General features: G+C 39.0%; 1 protein-coding gene across 1 annotated transcript; it reads right to left on the bottom strand.

Moving 5' to 3' along the window:
• Window positions 1-1,033: 1,033 nt before the first annotated feature.
• On the bottom strand, window positions 1,034-13,835 carry NFE2L3 (NFE2 like bZIP transcription factor 3). The gene is made up of 4 exons (XM_063303783.1): window positions 13,145-13,835; window positions 7,297-7,449; window positions 4,324-4,407; window positions 1,034-2,380 (listed from the first exon to the last, which is right to left on the bottom strand). The coding sequence occupies exons 1-4, from the start codon at window positions 13,571-13,573 to the stop codon at window positions 1,244-1,246; spliced, it is 1,803 nt and encodes a 600-aa protein (XP_063159853.1). The 5' UTR covers window positions 13,574-13,835; the 3' UTR covers window positions 1,034-1,243.
• Window positions 13,836-18,295: the final 4,460 nt, after the last annotated feature.

Raw genomic sequence — 18,295 nt, 5'->3', positions numbered from 1 at the left:
TAATACTGCTTCAAAATTAGTACAGGTAGTCCTTGGGTTATGACAGCAATTGGGGTGGAATTTGTTGCTAAGTGATGCAGTCATAAAGCACAACGTGACCATAGTGCTTAGCAATAGTTTAGGTTGCCATCATAACCCAAGGAGACTGCAGGTTGTTAAGCAAGGACCTTGTGTGACTGCAGTGTGGGAAGAAATGGGAATCCAGGCAAGCAGGCCACAGGAAGAACTGGAGCACTGCAGAGTGTGGGTGGGTGCTGCAGAATATGGGCAGGCGAAGTGGCAGGAGCAACTTGTGACCTGCTGGCTTCCCCATTGACTGGTTGTGGGAAGCAGGCATGGGAGGTTACAAATGGCGATCACATGACCATGGGATACTGCAACAATAGTGATTTCGAGCCAGGTGCTGCAATGGCCACAGCTTTGAAGACTGGTTGTAAGTCCCCCTTGTTCGGCACCACCTTAATGTTGAATGGTCACTGAATGAATTGTAACTCCCTGTAGGTTAAAAGACCAAAAACGTGCAGAAAAGCTTTAGCCTGCAAGCTGGCTGCTGTAATAGGTAGCAGAAAGCTACCTGGGCTCCTATGAGGTACAAAGCATGAATCATCGAAGTGTGAATGTCCCTATAAAAAGTTTGTCAAAACCTATTTAGCTGGAGGTAGTAATGGGATGAAAATGTAACAGTATGCTGGAAATGGATAATCTCAATTTCAAAAACCATTTGCAAGGATTAAATACGCATCTCTGGCAAAAGTGATACTTTCTGGTAACTAAGGAGGGGGGAAAATAAAGCACCTATTAGAAAGAATGGGGACCTAGCCACTTACTTCAGCCCCATCTACCAATGGCAGTGAAGTGACACTGCATGGATCACTCTTACGAAGATGACTCTTCGTGAACCATTGCCTTCCCCAATGTACATCAAAAGCAATGATGCTTCTGTTGTGCTGCTTTCACAAGCTTGCCTATCTTAACTTTAATGAAATTGCAGCTGACAGGGTTTTCTGTGGTCAAGTCCGTAGTAGTTCAGCATATACACACAAGCTTAACAAGCTAAATAAATTATGCAGAATATAAAATGAGGTTTAATCTATTTTAAAGTTGATTAGGCACGAATTCTTTAAAATGGTATTCAAGGTAGGCAAGGAATGCACTTCACATTTATTTTCTTCTGGCTCACCTGCAAATGCAACCCTTAACCATTTCCATTGCTAAAGCATTTTAAATGTTTATGTCTGTCATTTTAATCATTTAACTGTTTGGGCTCCAGATTGATTTCTTTTTCAGGTAAAATTAGCATAATACCATTTCCACAACATTGAAGGGTGTATTGGCTTGGATTAACACTTTTTCCTTGGTCATCTCTCAATTTACTAAAAAAATCCCAGCAAAGATCATTTAGTTTTTGTTTTACGTTGCCAATTGACCTTTTGTATTGTGCCTTCTGTTTCTTAAGCCTTTCCATTTGCATTTGAAGATGATACACTTCATCTTTCAGGTTCATAATTGCATCTAGTTTACGTTTGCGACAGTTTTGGGCAGCAACTTTATTTTTTCCTCTCCGTCTTATGTCACGAATGAGTGAGAGTTGATTAGCAGTTAGGTAATAGTTTGATAACATGCTATTAAAAGACTCTACAGGCAAGGTCACTATATCATTAACAGAGAATGGAATTCTCAGAGCTTTTGCTCGGTATTCATCATCATTTAGATTTTTATCTTTTTCAGTTCTTTTGGATTCTTCCGGCCACCTGAAATAATCCTGTGACGTCGACAGCGTCAACTGTTGTATATTCTGATTGTATGTATGATCATGGAATACACTTACTAGTGATTCTGTGCCATAGTCATAATTGCTTTGATATTCTGTATGGCAATATTTGCCATGTTCTAGGCAACTATCTCCTATAGTTCCTAAGTCATCAGAGGTACCACATTTGGCACCCTTGTTATAGGTAAAAACAAGGGATGAATTACTATAATTTAGATCCAAAGAAAGACCAGAATCTGAATCCCATTCTTCAAAAAGGCAAGTTTCTGCAGAGTCAAAATTTTCTTCCATGGTTAATGATGTGAAATTTATTTCCTCAAACCTATTTGCATTCAGGCTGAAGAAAAAATCTTGGTTTGTAAGGTTTCTGCAGCAATTATCATATGCAAATAATTCCAACATGTTGGTCCCATTAGTTGGATATGTGTTTAAGTCAGGCAAAATCTCCAGTCTCTCCAAATTCCTCCTCTCTGCATTTGTTACATTAGGATGGTCTGATCCCATCACTGTGGCATCATGAAGGCTCACATCATGGCTAATAGCTTGGGCCAAATCTATAGGGTTCTGAACGTTTGTCAAATTCACACCTCCAGTGTTGCTCACGTGTTCCTGAAAGGGTGCAAAAACAAAGTTTTCTATGTGTGTGAAAGATAAATCCTGTAACTCATTTGAACATATTACCAGGCTAAACACAGAATCTTCAAAGTGTTCTTTTAGAACATTCAGTTATAGTTATTTCCAGAGGGCTTCCCAAAGTCTCTTATCCTATCTTTGCTGCATGCCTTTAAATAATAAATGCAATACCAGCAGTCAAAATCACAAAAAAATTGCACAAAACAGTATCTTAAAATAGAATCAACATATCTGTTAATAGTATTTTTTCTGCTGTCATCTTGATGGTAAATTAAGACATTTGCCATCATCCCTATAGCTGTCATGCTGAAATTGATCAGTATTTAGCTCCACCTTAAGGCCAGTATTCAGCATAGGGAACTTTTCATCTCTGATTCTCTAAATTAGTGAAGACTGCTGTTTGATTTATCTATAATTCAAAAATCTTTGATTAGAATGAAGTGAGAAAGTAGATTGTAGTAACATCTGGCTTTAAAGGGTTTAAACAATATATGCCACCATATCTACTTTCCTCTGTGGTAAAGCATTGGCAAATAGGTGGGTTAACCAGTGGACTTCAAGTGCAATTCAGGGTGCTAATTTTCACCTATAAAACTCATCAAGCAGGGTTGTGGGATTGCCTGTCTCCAATTATGTCTGCTTATTTCGGGGGGTGGGGTGGGCATGCTCCAGTTCCCCCTCCCCCATTAAGCAATGTCATCTAATCAGACCCAGGAGGCATGCCTTTTCTGTTAAAGCATCTGCCCTATCTATGGAATGGCCTGCCCCCTGATGTTCAGATGGCCTCAACCTTACTGGCCTTCCATACAGCATTCACGAGCAGGCTCTCCACTGAGCTTTGGGTCTAGGTAATGGGCAAGCCTGCTTGGTGTGGTGGCTGTTTATTTGGGTTTTGCTTTCAAATTGTTTGTAATGGTTGTTATTGAATGTTAGGCATCCAAACTCACATGTCAGATGACCATATAAATCTTATTAAGTAAATAAAAATCATGACATGTTGGGCAGGACATAGACACAAGCTATATGAACTTTATATTCTGCCTTTAGAGTGGTATCCATCTCATATGAATAGGATATACTGATAATAGTGGCAGCTATTTTAATATGAAATTCTCCTCTTGACCTATCTGAAGAGTAGCTAAACACAGATGACAAAATAGTTTAACCTAGTACACCAAGAATTGTCAGACACAAGACTCTAGGGCTGGGTCACCATACTACACAAAACTATTGTTAGTTTTTCCTATAGTCTAGTGAATAAGCCACAATGGCTAAGTTCAGGCAACATGCTAATCCAAAAACCAAAGCATATTATTTCCCACAGTGTGTGAATCCAGCTCTGGTAGCAGATAATCTTCCATACATAACTCATGCTAGTTATAGTGATGACTTGAACATGTGGGGTAATGCCTGTGTCTAATTTCATTTAATTACGGCATTCAAAGTTGCAAATACAATTCTATATATTCTGTCTAGCCTTCCCCAATATTGTATTCTTCCTGATTTGTTGAGCTTCATCTCTCATAATCCTTAGTCAGGATGGTCTGGTTGAGGAAGCTGTACTACTCAAGGTGCTAAATGCTCCAAATGACCCCAGAGTTATATTTAATTTGTTCATACTTTAATACACTCCATATCATAGTAAAGCATAAGCGGATCATTACTTTAGCATGTACTCTATAAACAGAAGCTGCTACTGCTACAGCTCAGAGTTGTATCAGTTAAAGGGAAAATGTTTTTGGAAAGTTACTTTAGTTGTGTAAGTCAAACTTTTTAGAAGTGGGTGAATTGTAGAGTTTTTGAAAAGATAATTAGAAAACAGGCTGCTTTCAACTAGCTTATATATTCTTTTAAATGGGTTACAGAATTGTCTATGTGTTTGAGATAGTTCATAGAATTAGGTCCCACTTCTCACTTACTTCCAAGGCAATTTCAGAGAGGGATGTTAACTTTGGAAAGTAACCTTCCAAGGAGAAAGAAGAATCAATAGTACTTCTGTGATCCTGCAAAACAAACACCAAATACACACCAAAATTGGTACACCTTCAAAGAATTAAGGGGTTACTTATAACTGAAATGAGAACAGCAAAGAAACATACTTAAACCTGGTTCACACACTCCAGGAAGCCATAGGTTTCTAATTTTTGGCTTAGCATGAAATAAAAGCCTAGCCACTAGAACTTGTAAACATGAATTTATTGGAATATTAAATGAACCCTGCCAATTGTGGTTTATTTAATGAAAATGATTAAGCATACTTTAATATGTGCAATCCTCTTAATTTCACTGGGAATGAGCATGTCACCTAATGATTGATAATGTTTTTATTGCTTTTATTGTTTTTGTATTACCTTTTTATCCTGATTTACAGTGTTCTTATTTTTGTTTTGTTCTGTTATGGACTACCTTAAGAACAATTAGCTTAAAGGGCTGTATATAAATGTATCCAATAATCTCATTATCAACAACTGCTGGTAATACATTATGATGGAATTACAAGATAGCCTACACACAGATCAAATCCACGATGTACAGGATGATACATAAATGGGCTATCTTACATTCAAGCCATTAAGGTCTCCCACTGCATTTCCATGCAACAAGGCTTAAAGATTTGGACATACTCACAAACTATCATTCCCTCATTTTTAAAAGTACTACATGCTGCACATTTTTTAGTAAGTAGCTACATAGCTCTGATCATCTGAATTTCCCCACTGCTTTTGATCAGCATCCATATACTCAACAGCCTACTACTGTTTTGCAAAGAGGCTTATGGAAGAAATTTACACAAGCCACACAGAAAATATAATACTATCACAGCTGTTAGCTATTACACAAATATATTAACCTATTCTGAACCACTAGACAAACTGGCTGTAGATTATTAAATACACAGACCACTGCTTTCAGGAAGAGCAGAATGTGTTCCTAAAGCACATAAAGGATAGGGACAAATGTACAGTCAGGACCAGAAATATTGGAACGAGGATAACTGTTTTGGCATTTGGCCTCTGTGTACCACCACACTGAAGTTGAAAGGAAACACCCAGATGGGAGCAAAGTCAGGACTTTCAGCTGTAATTCAAGGGGTTTGACAAAAGTGGGGCACTAACCATTCAGCAAGTACAGCCAGTGGCATACACACACCCCCATCGTTGGTGGCTCATAAGTAATGGAACAAACCAACATCATTATAAATGTAAGGATCGCCTTTAATACCTGGATGAAAATCCTTTGCAGTCAATGCCTGAAGTCTGGAACCCACGGACATGACCAAATGCTGAGTTTCCTCCCTTGAGATGCTTTGCCAGGCCTTTACTGCAGCTGCCTTCAGTCTTCAGTAAGTGAAAAGCATGCTCTGTTGGGTTGAGATCAGGTGACTGGCTTGGCCATTGAAGAACATCCCACTTTGCATTGAGAAACTCTTGGGTAGCTTTTGCTGTATGTTTTGGGTCATTATGCATCTGCAACATGAAGCTGCATCCTATCAGTTTGGCAGCATTTGGCTGAATCTGAGCAGAAAATATAGCCCTATACACTTCAGAATTCATCCTGCTGCTTTTATCAGCAGTCAGGTCATCAAGAAACACCAGTGACCCGGTTCCATTGGCAGCCATACATACCCATGCCATAACACTGCCTCCACCATGTTTGACAGATGATGTGGTATGCTTTGGATCATGAGCTGTTCCTTTCCTTCTCCATACTTTCCCCATCATTCTGGTGCAAGTTAATCTGGGTTTCATCAGTCTATAAAGAATCTTATTCCAGAACTGGGCAGGCTTTTTTAAGTGTTTGCTGGCAAAGTCTAATCTGGCCTTTCTGTTCTTGAGCATTACCAGTGGTTTGTACCTTGTTGTGAAGCCTCTGTATTTACATTCATAAAGCCATCTCTTGATTGTAGATGTTGACAAGGAAATGCCTACCTCCTCAAGAGTGTTCTTGACCTGGCTAGATGTTGTGAAAGGATTCCTTTTCACCATGAGCAGAATTCTGTGGTCATCCACTTTAGTTGTCTTTCGTGGTCTTGCAGGCCTTCTGCTGTTGCTGAGCTTGCCAGTTAATTCCTTCTTTTTCAGCATGTTCCAAACTGTTGTACTGGCCACTCCCAATGTTTTTGCTATCTCTCTGATGGGTTTATTTTGTTTTCTCAGCCTAATGATGGCCTCCTTCACTTGCATGGACACCTCTTTGGACCTCATGTTGAGAGTTCTAGTGAACAGCTACTAAATGCAAATGTAACACTCAAACCACCTTTTATCTGCTTGATTGGTCATGGGGTACCCAGGAAACAGGCCACACCTGGCCATGCAGCTTCTTGTCAGCCATTCATTCCATTACTTATGAGCCACCAACGATGGGTGTGTGTGTATGCCACTGGCTGTACTTCCTGAATGGTTAGTGCCCCACTTTTGTCAAACCCCTTGAATTACAGCTGAAAGTCCTGACTTCGCTTCCATCTGGGTGTGTTTCCTTTCAGCTTCAATGTGGTGGTGTACAGAGGCCAAATGCCAAAACAGTTATCCTCGTTCCAACATTTCTGGTCCTGACTGTACTTGCCTTACAAAATGCATGCATTTTTAATTAATTTATCTAAACTGGATTTAAAAAAACTCAGGAGAAAATATAACTTTTCAAGTCAACTAGTTAAACATTCAGAAGTTCTTATTAGTATAAATGTGATTCAGACAGAAACAGTTGGGAATGCATTACATTTTCAAATTCTTTAAATGGCCTTTGAGTTCATGGACTAGTGTTTTTCTACCTTCCTTTTTCCATTATATTCTCCCTCTCTCAACAGCATGCTGGACATTAGCAAATGTGCATGTGGTAATATTGGCTATGGTGGACTGCCAAGAAGGAAGAACAGGTTTGTTCCTTACACTTACCAAGAAGGCAGAAGTGGGATGGTCCCTCTCTTTCCAATCAACTCGTTCAGTCTTATCACACTCTCTTTGTCCTTCTCCTCGTGAGTGTTCATTTTCCTTTGGTAATAAATAGCAGTATTCCAAATAGTCCTGCCTTCCCTTTAAGTCTACAGCCTATAAATGGAAAAAAACAAAATCATTAAAAATAATATTTTCAGCACTAGAAATATGATGATCACTAATACTTGAAAATTTAAAAAATATTACGCCTGTAATTTATTCTAGTAATAGTTCACCAGTTCTACTCCACATTCCCCAATGTTTTGGTCAGAAAATTAAGAAAGACATGCTTTATTTAATGAAGTTTTTTGTATGATGTATAAATGAGCCAGACATCTCAAATAGACATTTCAGTTTATGATGAATAAGTGGAATTAAAAAAAAAACTTAAGTCACTTTTCTATTGAATATGCTCTAATGCAAAAATAATACTCATCTTTATATTTAAAATGAAAGATCCAATTCACAAGACTATATTACGAAAAATAATAGGTGTGATTTCATTTCACTGCTCTTTAGGCTTCCCTTTTTGGTACCAGGCCCTCAAAGTGTGATTGTAGGAGAAAGAGCAGTAGGGATATCTTTAAATATTTTCTTTACAAAAGTCTCTCTTAATTCATCATATATCAATAACCGGTTAAGGATTCAGAAGTGAAGCAAATGGCATTTAAATGACACAAAACTCACACTAATTTTTCTAGAAATGTATGTATAGATGCCAGAGAGATTTTCGCACATCTGGACCAGAACTCAACACTTGCCTCATGTTCTTTGTGCTAATTAGAATTGTTGACTCCATAGGTTCCAAAAACTGTTAAGGAAAGGCATGGTCCCAACCTTCCTTAAGAAGATGTTGGAATGGCCTCCTTGCCTATAGCGATTCAATAGAGCCAGTTAGGTCTAGTGGTTAAGACCACAGGCTAGAAACAAGGAGACTCTGAGTTCTAGTCCTGCCTTAGGCACAAAAGCCGGCTGGGTGACCTTGGACCAGTCACACACACTCAGCCCAACTCACCTCACAGGGTGGTGGTTGTGGGGAAAATAGGAGGAAGGAGTATTTGGTATGTTCGCAGTATGTTCAACTGATATGATTCTCCTCCTACAAAAGGTATCAAGGGTGTGATCCCTAGCTGTATTCCAATTACTACAGTTTGTGTGGGCTTTTAAAACCTAAAGAATCATCAGTTGGGCTACAATAAGAGAAAGCTTTCTTTTAGGTGCACAGAGGCTCTGATTTGCCTGTGCCATGCCTGGTAGGGATATGTAACAGAGTTAGTTTGGCTGCGGCCCCTAAATCATGGAATGTACTTCTTACAGAGGCTTGCTTTTACTTAATGTCTCAAATGAGGTACTATGCAACAAAATCTGGTTCCCTTTTGCAGGAGAGACAAAACTGCGTTTTATTCTTTATTTTTTGGGATTTTCTATGGACTTTTGTGTATTTTTTTAAATTAATGTATGCTTGTTTTTTTTATTATACGTTTAGCCAACTTGAAAGGGGAAGTTGAAAGGGGAAGGGCAGGAATATTTAAAATCAAGTAATCAGCAAATGTAATTAAATTGCTTTTATTTATGGTATTTGATAAGAACCTATATGACAGAACAGAGAATGTCAGAAGGTATGTATATTCTCAAATAAGCATAGTGGACCTTCCGTTATATATCTCCATATATATATATCAACTCCAGTTCATGTTCTCATGAAAACTTGGTATTAACTAGACTGAAAAATTACTCATCTCTTGCACCACTTGAATGATTGGTCTAGATTAAGGTGGAGAAACTAGTTATACAGCTTATTATAGAAGCAACAGATCTGGAAACAGAGCCAAGTAAATACTTGTTGAAAATGCCATTACAGCAAGTAAAACCAGAAGCAGTATACAATTCACATTAGGATTAAAATCTTCTTTATATATGGAAATCTACTTTGCAAACATATCTGTATATTTCATAGAAAGTTCCTACAGTATACCGTATTTTAAAAGCTTAGAAACTGGATGTCCTTTAAAGATTATAATCAAGCAGAATGTGTGTCAAGAAGACTATTAATGTAATTAAATGGGATGGGATAGTATAATGTCAAAGCAATATATCTTACTGGTCCTTCTGCATGGATTTTTTTCTAGGTAAGAATTCCAATAACTATGCCTGAGGTGTGGCTTCAGTATAAATTCAAAACCAGAACATAAATGATAAATCAAATCTACATTATTGCTGAAAGTGGTTTTAGGTTTGCAGGGCAGCTCAGCAGAAAGAAAAATAATAAAAAATTAAATATAAAATGTTCAAATGTTTTATACAAAATTGGCATTACTATACATATAAATATAAAAAGTGTTACAACAGGTACCAATATAGAGATATAAGAACAGCAGTTTTGGCACCACTGGATTGCTGAAATTACACTGAAAATACATTTACTTTGAATCAATTAAACTCAAAACCTGGATATTGTAAAATGAGTTTTAGAAATCTCAGTCAACTACGAAGTGCCTCTTTGTGCAGGAGAGCTTCGTATTTGTTATATTTTAATATAATAACAAATATCTACTACATTCTTTGCAGGATTAAGGTTAACATGTAAACCTGACATGACTGTCTCGTAGCTACATTTAAATATACTGTAGTCCTCATCTGCAAACATTCTTCATTCTATAATCAAGAGATTATATAAAAGCCCAAACCACAATACATTAATATCAGCCAGGCTGTTCGAGTTTAAATTACAGCAGTATAAAAAAAAAGTTGAGAATATTAACTTACACTGATGTTTGAGGAACCAAATAATAATGAAAATAACAATGGCCAGAGTTTGTGTTTATTGGCTCTGTTATTGACTCAAACTTCTATTTTCTGATGGTCCATTGGCTCTACTAATTATTCTTGATAACTTCGCATCAAGGTGGAAAGTAAAAATCACAGCTGACCTGTGTCATTACAGCCTTTCTATCCACTCTTTCCTACCTCTAGGTCTAGAGAAAACCAAAGCTGAGATTTGCGAAAGAATCTTCAATATTACATGTCAGACTTGAATGCTACAGACAATCTACAAGGGTGGGTTTCTTCCTGGAAATCTTTCAGACCTGCAAACTACCTGTTCAATCTCAGCAAACTGTAGAGCCTTTTCTTTTGGCCCACTTTAATGTTCTACCCTCAGCAGTCTTGAATGGTAGGTTTCATAAAATCCCATTTAACAAGAGAAATTGTCCCTGTGGTCAGAATGAACCTCAAGTCTTAGTGCACTGTTCTGTCAATGAGAACATACGCCATAGTATATCTGTATCAGCTTCAAATAGAGATCAAGTTTTCAATGAGGCTTATTTCCTATTCTCAGACCAGAACCCTGCTATTATGAGCAGAGATGCCAAGTTCTTATCAGCACCTATTGCTGTAAAAAGGCTTAAGGTGTCTTAATCTTAGAACAGTGTCACATTCTTTTGTCTTAATTTTATTTTATCTCTCTTGTTTTGTTCTTTTTTGTTCACTGCTTATATTTATAAATTTTAACTGGCAGGTCGATATACAGATTTTTATTGCTCATTGTATTTGAGCCTGCTTTTATGTGTTGTTTTTACTGTTGTAGCTACTTTACTGGTCATTGACCATAGATAAGTACAATTTCAAAATAACAGGGAAGGTAGGGGATCATTTTCTTCCAGAAAAAAATCAGATGCAACAGAAAAAAAGACTGTCTGTTTCCCATCTTACTTGTTCTCTTGGAAAAGTAAGAATGTGCAAGAATGTGCCACTAGCCTGAAAAGGCAGTCCTTGGTACTTCCAAAGAATATGTGCTGTTGTGGCATCTATTGATTTAAAGTGTAGAACAGCAAAACCTGCCCCAATTTAGAGGGTAATCCTTATTCTACCCAAGAAGGTATCTCTTATTTCTAAATATCAATTCCAAACATGCATTAATTATTATTTATTCTGTAAGGTATCTTTTCATTGGAAATAAATCTCTTAAATGTGGTAGAATTTGTTCCTGTAAACTCATATAGGATTTGATTGTAAGACAAGTAAATTTAGATGCACATTTTAAAACAGAAGGAATACAGGGAAAAGGAAGAAAGGAGTCAGTCCATAAAAGGTAGAACTATTTCAGATGCAGTGGAATAAAGTCCTCTCCCTTTCACAACAGGTTTCAGCACAGGGATGGTTCAATGTAACATCCAACACTGCACCAACCATTTTAGCACCAGTCTGATATATTTCAAGCAAGTATTCAGAAGTTGGGGAATTACCACACCACGAACACCACTTTATCATAACCACATTCTACATTAAAGAGTTTTTTCAAGACCTAACCTGAATACAACCCAAATAATGGCAGTGAAGAACAGCTTCTGAACATGTGCAGACTAGCATTAACAGATAAAGGAGTAGAGTAGCTTTCTTCATCTTGGAGCCTTCAAGACAGATTGAATTTTCAAACCTCATAATCAACAAAATGCTTGTCATTGTCAAGTTGCCTGGAGGTAGCAGGAACTATGCTGCAACACACCTTGAGGTTGGGGAAGGCTGGACTAGGAAGAACAAGCACAAAGGCCTCCCACACTTACCTTGCAAAAAGAATGAAGTACGGCATGCTACAGTGGGCTATCCAGGTATTTCTATACCACGAATTCCTTACGCCATCTTTTGTTCCTGACCAAAAGAAGCTACTGAATTATTAAGTCCTCTCTAGTCAATATATATCCATCCTGCTAAACAAGATCTGGAGGCCTTTTCTAGCTACTCGATGCCATCACTTCAAGGAATACAGCCTGGATGAACTGCATCCAGCCTAAGCAAGGACACTTCAGCCTGGCCCCAGGGACGGCTAAATGCCTGCTGACAACTCTGTGTTTCTTTCTTTGGGTGTCCTTGAACTGATTTCTGTCCTTCCTTCCCTTTATTTTCTTATGTCTGTGTATGTCTTGTTTTTTTCACTAAAAAACCCTGAGCAAGACACGATCTCATTTAATGGATGCTCAGGTATCACTGTAGGACAGTGTTGTCATAAAATTAATATATAAACAACAGTCCTGAACCTGGATTGTTTGTATCTGACCCTGGTCTTTCTACCTCCAAACACTGAAAATCACTGCCCACTTAGTCATTTGGCTGCCAGTTTGAGCTTTTTTTTTTACTGCATGTGCAAAAAGAAGAAAAGGAAAAGGAAAAGCACCCATCTCTTGTAATCATATATTATCTATCTACTTACCCTGTTCTACAGTCAAATTATTCACATTTAATTCAGTTTTCTTTGCAATAGAAAAAGAATGGGAAAGTAAGCATGCAAGTATTTGCAGTCCAAATGTCTAAATAATCCAATTGGGACTCCTGGTAGAAAAATGCTTCTGGAAAACAGGAAATTTCTCCAAATGATTGAGGGAAAATGGGTAACCTTCTGCCTTGCTAGTCTTCAGGATGCTCTGCGAGTTGGATTTGGGACAAAAGTCTAGGGCAGTGTTTCTCAACCTGGGCAACTTTAAGATGCTTGTGCACTCCCAGAATTCCCCAGCCAGCCTGTTGAAGTCCATGCATCTTAAAGTTGCCCAGGTTGAGAAACACTGGTCTACCCTCACTGAGACCTGAATAACAGGGCTGGTTTTTATTTAGTTTCGATCATGTGAAAATATTATTATTGTCTTAGTTTAAAAAAAGAGGGGGCTTATTAAAACCACGTAATCCAGAAGCTACCTGATTAAGCACAGCGCTTTTCCAGCTTTAATGCCTCCGTTCCGCTCCCCAAGTTTCTCTAACTTCTCTCCACTCAGGCCGGCGCGGTGGATTGGCTAGAAGCGCTCTTTCGCCCCCGACTTACCTCCGGACTGAGGCCTCGCTTTTTCTCCCCGGGGTCGGGCGAGGCGGCTCCCGCTTCCAGGTTCTCTCGGGGTGGCCGCGGCCGACGGCTTTGCCTCTGGGCTGCCAAGAGGGGCTCGCGCGCCTCCCGACAGCGCCTGCTCCCGCCGTCTGCCGCGCCTGAGATGGGGGACGCCGGCGCCTCTTCCCTCTCCTCCTGCGCAAGCCAGACAGCCACGCGCGCGGCGGGAAAGCTTAGCGTCCCCAGCGCTCGTACCTCGAGGAGCCGGAGGAGCTGCTCCAGCACCTTCGAGTCCCCCTTGCGGGAAAGGAGCGGCAGCCCCGAAATAAGCTTTCCACGGAATCCCACGAGGGCGAGGCTGAACAGGAGGGTGGCTTGCAGCCAACATTCCTCTGAACTGTGGCGCCAGTCCCGCCTCGGCGTTTTCATCCCGCGTTTCCGCGCCCGGTTTGGCGTGCGGAAGCTGCCGGAGGGGAAAGCTAGTCGGAGCTCGGCCGCCGCCGCGTCCTCCCTTTCTGCCGTTCCTTGGCAGCCTCTGCTTCTGTGCACACGCCCGTGGCCACCGCGCCAGTCTCTCGTGGGGCGGAGGAGCGGCCGAGAGGCGGGAGCTCCCAACTGGTTCTTCGTTGCGGCTCCGCCATGGACATCCTCGATCTGGATTTTTTCTCCATTAGAATTAGGCGGGAAGGGGAAGCAAGAGAACGAAGGTCGGAGACCGGAGCACGTGTAAAGGGGGGGCAAGAGGAGAGGCGGCAGACGGTGGAGAATAGACAGTAATGGCAGGGAGGTAAAAGGAAAGACTCATCAGCTTTGCCAGCCTGTTTCCTTCAGACGTGTGTTGGAGTTCCTTGGTTCAGAACGCCACAATTCCCACCAACTCAAAGGCTCTCCCATCTGTAGAAGAAGGCTGGGTTACTGAACTCGCCAGCACCGTATTTGCGGTCCGCGGAGGCTTTTTCAGATTTCTTTTGGGGGGGGGTGAAGGCCAAAATAGGTGTCCTTCCCACTGAAAAGACCCCTTAAAGCCCAAATGGAGGAAAGGTCTAAACATTTCAGGCCACCCAGTCCAATGATGTCATAACGATGGCAGTGTTCTCATGCACGCGCGTCTGTTTGCGCGCGCGCGCGCACACAACGCAGAAGTGAGGTTCCCAAGCAGAAGTTACACACCTCTGTTACAGAACACTAAACTTTAGATGAAGCCAACTGTAGCCTCGGCATTATGCATCTTGTGAAATTTTGATCCAGTAAAAAGCAACTGAGACAACATTTGCATCCAGCGCAATGTGTGATGGCTACTGTCACTGCTCTGAATACATTCACCTCGGTACTATGAGAGAGAAAGAAATCTGGATACCCTGGGAGAATCTGAAAAGTCTGAATTGTAATGCTGTAAGCAAATGGCTTACAGTCTAAAATCGAGGGCAGGAAACAGGAGAGGAGGATAGGGGATATAGAAGGAGAGGTAGATGGAGGGAGAATATGTAGTTACCTCAATAATAACTATTTGGCCTTAGTTCTAATATGGAATTGTAGTTACACAATAGTTTTGAAACCCTTCCAGGAATGATTATTTCAGACAAAGGATTTGTAGAAATTATGATTACTTCATACTGGTGGAGACAGTTTTAAATAGGTGGGACTGTAGAGAAAAAAGGGCTGCCTTCAGAGAACCCGGGAGCTGGATGTGGCCTAAATGACCCCTCCCAGCTTTTTGATTCTGTGCATTGGAATATGAGAACAGAAAGATAGAAGACATCCATGGATGGTTTGGAAGGCAAGGATGAGAAACTGGTGAAGGATACAGGAAGAGAGAAAATGCTGGTATAGCATTTAACTAAAAGTCATTGTTCTGAGCTGCTGAAGAGCAGGTCATCTCATCTTAAATCACTCAGGTGCAGGTACCCATGTCTGCTAATTTCTGAGCCTACCTGTGGAGCCCTTGTAGAACTCAGTAGCACTCTTAAATGTAACAATGATGCAGAAGACTGGCACTATTTAGCAGCATTCCAGTTACATTAAGTAGAAAAAAATGAATACATTTAAGATATTAAATAGGGCAGGGAGTCTGGTGATTCCAAGGGAAGTGTTTGTAAGTACCATGTTGAGGCTCCCAGCTATAAGCAAAGGGAGTAAAATTTTAGAATATGGGTGAAGTCAGCAAAAGATTGGCAGGCAAGCTAGCAAGATGTTTTGCCAGAGACAGACCCCCAAGACAGAGTGCACCTAAAGGATATATTGGCATAAAATGATTTGGGGTGAAGAGTTGTTTTACTTAAGTTAATTAAATACTCAGTTTAGTGTAACAAGTGGATACTTACAGAGTACTTACTGAGTACTTACTGCCAAAAGCTGTTCTGGGTCCTATACTTAGAGCCTCACTTGACTTCCCACTTCAGTTTGCCCAAAGTAAATGCTACATAGGCAGCAGTAGTGTTTGCCTGAAATCTTCTGCAATCAAACATTTAATAACCTATTCTGATTTTGGTAAGCAACAAATAAGATCAATTCTAAGCCAACCTGTAATGCAGTGCAATTTATTTACATGTGTTTGTTTTTGTACAATCTTTAGATAAGTAAGAGTGCACATGTTATTCATTTGGTAGCCCCATTCAAGAAATTGCTAGCTGTTCTAAGAATTTTCTAGTATGTCTGCCTTGACCATAGTCTACTTCCTTCCATCAATAGGTTGGGAAGAGGGTAGTAACAGCATCTTATATTAAACAGTTTCATTAATAACCATCTTGGGACTCACTGCTACTGACAGAGAAGCTTGTCATTAGACAGTGAAATTTCATGACTGAGTTCACATATTGCATGAAGCCATTATTTGTTTAATCATGATTTTGCACAAGAATGACTATAGATTCATATATTTGACTAAATCATAAAGGGTTTTTTTTTGTTTTAGCTTAGTTTCTGTGAACCAAATCATTGTGGTTTATAAACCATTTTGGTGGATTAGCAAATTGGGTGGACAATCTTGGTTTATTCAAAAAACCCTAATTACAGTGTAACACATGAAGCAGATCAGTTATACATAATGATTCACAAACCACAGTGGCTGAGATTTATTTATTTATTTATTTAATTTTCAACTTTATATAGTGGCCCATCTCACAAACAAGTGACTCTGGGTGGCATACAAGGAGCTAAAAACAATAAATACATTAAAAATATTTAAAAATCAACAAAAACAAAGAATAAAAGAAGGGATGTTAAAAATAAGGGAACCACCTCACTAGTTCACCCATCCCCTGGGGTCCCCAGGCCTGCTGGCATAACCAAGTCTTGAGGGACCTCCGGAAGCTCAATATCACCCCAGGGGGAGAAGATTCCACAACGCAGGTGCCACAGCAGAAAAGGCCCACTGCTAGGGCCCGCCAAATGTAGCTCCCTAGGCGATGGAACTCATAACATGCCCTCTCTGCTGGATCTGATGGGATGGGCAGATGAGATCAGGGAGAGGTGGTCCCATGCCATGAAGGGCTTTAAAGGTTAACACCACATAACATGGTAAGTCAAAATGAATCAAACCACATTATGAATCAGCAGGCTGATCTCAACATATATATCTTAATCAACTTATATAACTTAATCAAAAAAATCAGTTTCATATTCCTTTACTTTAACACAGTAACTTATCATTTTCTCTAAAAATACAACAACAAAAATCTCTTCTTCCCATATCTTATATTTTATTTATAAATAAATCTTTAAAGCCTCATCATTTGGATCTAGTCAAGAAAAATCTATTAAGAGCTACCAGAAACAACAACATATTAATCTTGGCCTTTAATCCCTTCAAATAGGGATAATATGGCAAGTTTTGTGTAAAAGCTAATGACCTAATTCCATCTTAATGTAATCTGATTTGACAAGTCCCACAAGTTGATTTCTTATCATTTTCTCTTTGTCCCATTTTAAAAACTCCTTCACGAGTTTAACATGTACCCACACCCAAAATAACAAAATCTATATTTTAACCTTAATCAGATAAGCCAACTTTGTAATCCTTTCCTTTCAATACCATAGCTTATCACTTTCTCTGAAAATACAACAAAAAATCTCTTCTTCCAAAACCTTATCTATAAACAAATCTTTAAAGCCTCATCATTCAGTCTTGGTCAAGAAAAAAACATTAAGAGCTACTAAAAAGAACATCATATATACTTTAACCTTGATCAAATAAGCCAACTTTGTATTCCTTCTTTTTGCTTTTAAAAATCTTGATGTTTATTCCCTCTAAGTAGTGTCCTAAAAGCTGATTTCTTTTCATTCTGTCTTTTCTCAGGAACTCCTTCATGAATGTAACACATCTCTTTTGTAAGTCCAACATAACAAAGTTGTTCAAGTCACTCTTCTGATTTATTATTTGTGTCTCCCTTTTAGTTATTAAGACATCAGCCAGTTTCATTTGTAAATCCAGTGTAATATCTTTTCCCAAATTATTTTTGTAACTTGCCATTTTTAAATTCGAATCCAAAACAGCCTGATTCTCAGTTGTATCCTATTCTATGTCTTCTTTTAAACACATTTTTATGGTAGCAGACAATCTTAAAGAGAAATTTCTGAGTGCATTGTTCCCAAATATCCTTAAATTCTTCCAATGTTAAAATACTTTTCTCCATTCTGTATTAATGGATCTCTTCTCCTTTATAATTAAAAGAGAAGAGACCCATTAATACAGAAAGGAGAAAAGTATTTTAACATTGGAACAATTTAAGAATATTTGGGAACAATGCAAATTTAGTTCTTTCTGGTTGCTTCTAATATCCAGCCCTCAGAGTCTCCTCTTATGTTTTTCTCTAATCCACAACATTTTCCCATAGGAAGATTTCTTACACTTAGTTTCAAAATCTTGATATATTTTTAATAGGATTTTAAACAACCCATAGGAAGGATTCTTATGATTAATTTCAAAATCTTATTTCCAATCCATCTGGTTTCTTAGTCTGTTTATAACTTGCCAAAATCAACATTTTAATCACCCTTCTGCTGTTTATATCAAAATAATTTTTTTGAAGTTCCAAAAAACTTTCAAAAAACTTCTTTTGCTGAGGATTGAAGGAGAATCACCTGGTGTGATGAAACCTGTCATTCTTAAGGTTCTTAATTTCCAAAAAGCAGTTAAGCAATTTCCAGAAGTAA

This window comes from Candoia aspera, chromosome 4 (assembly GCF_035149785.1).
Source record: "Candoia aspera isolate rCanAsp1 chromosome 4, rCanAsp1.hap2, whole genome shotgun sequence".
Lineage (NCBI taxonomy): Eukaryota > Metazoa > Chordata > Lepidosauria > Squamata > Boidae > Candoia > Candoia aspera.
The sequence above is the reverse complement of the archived record's forward strand: the minus strand, read 5'-3'. Positions and strand labels throughout refer to the sequence as shown.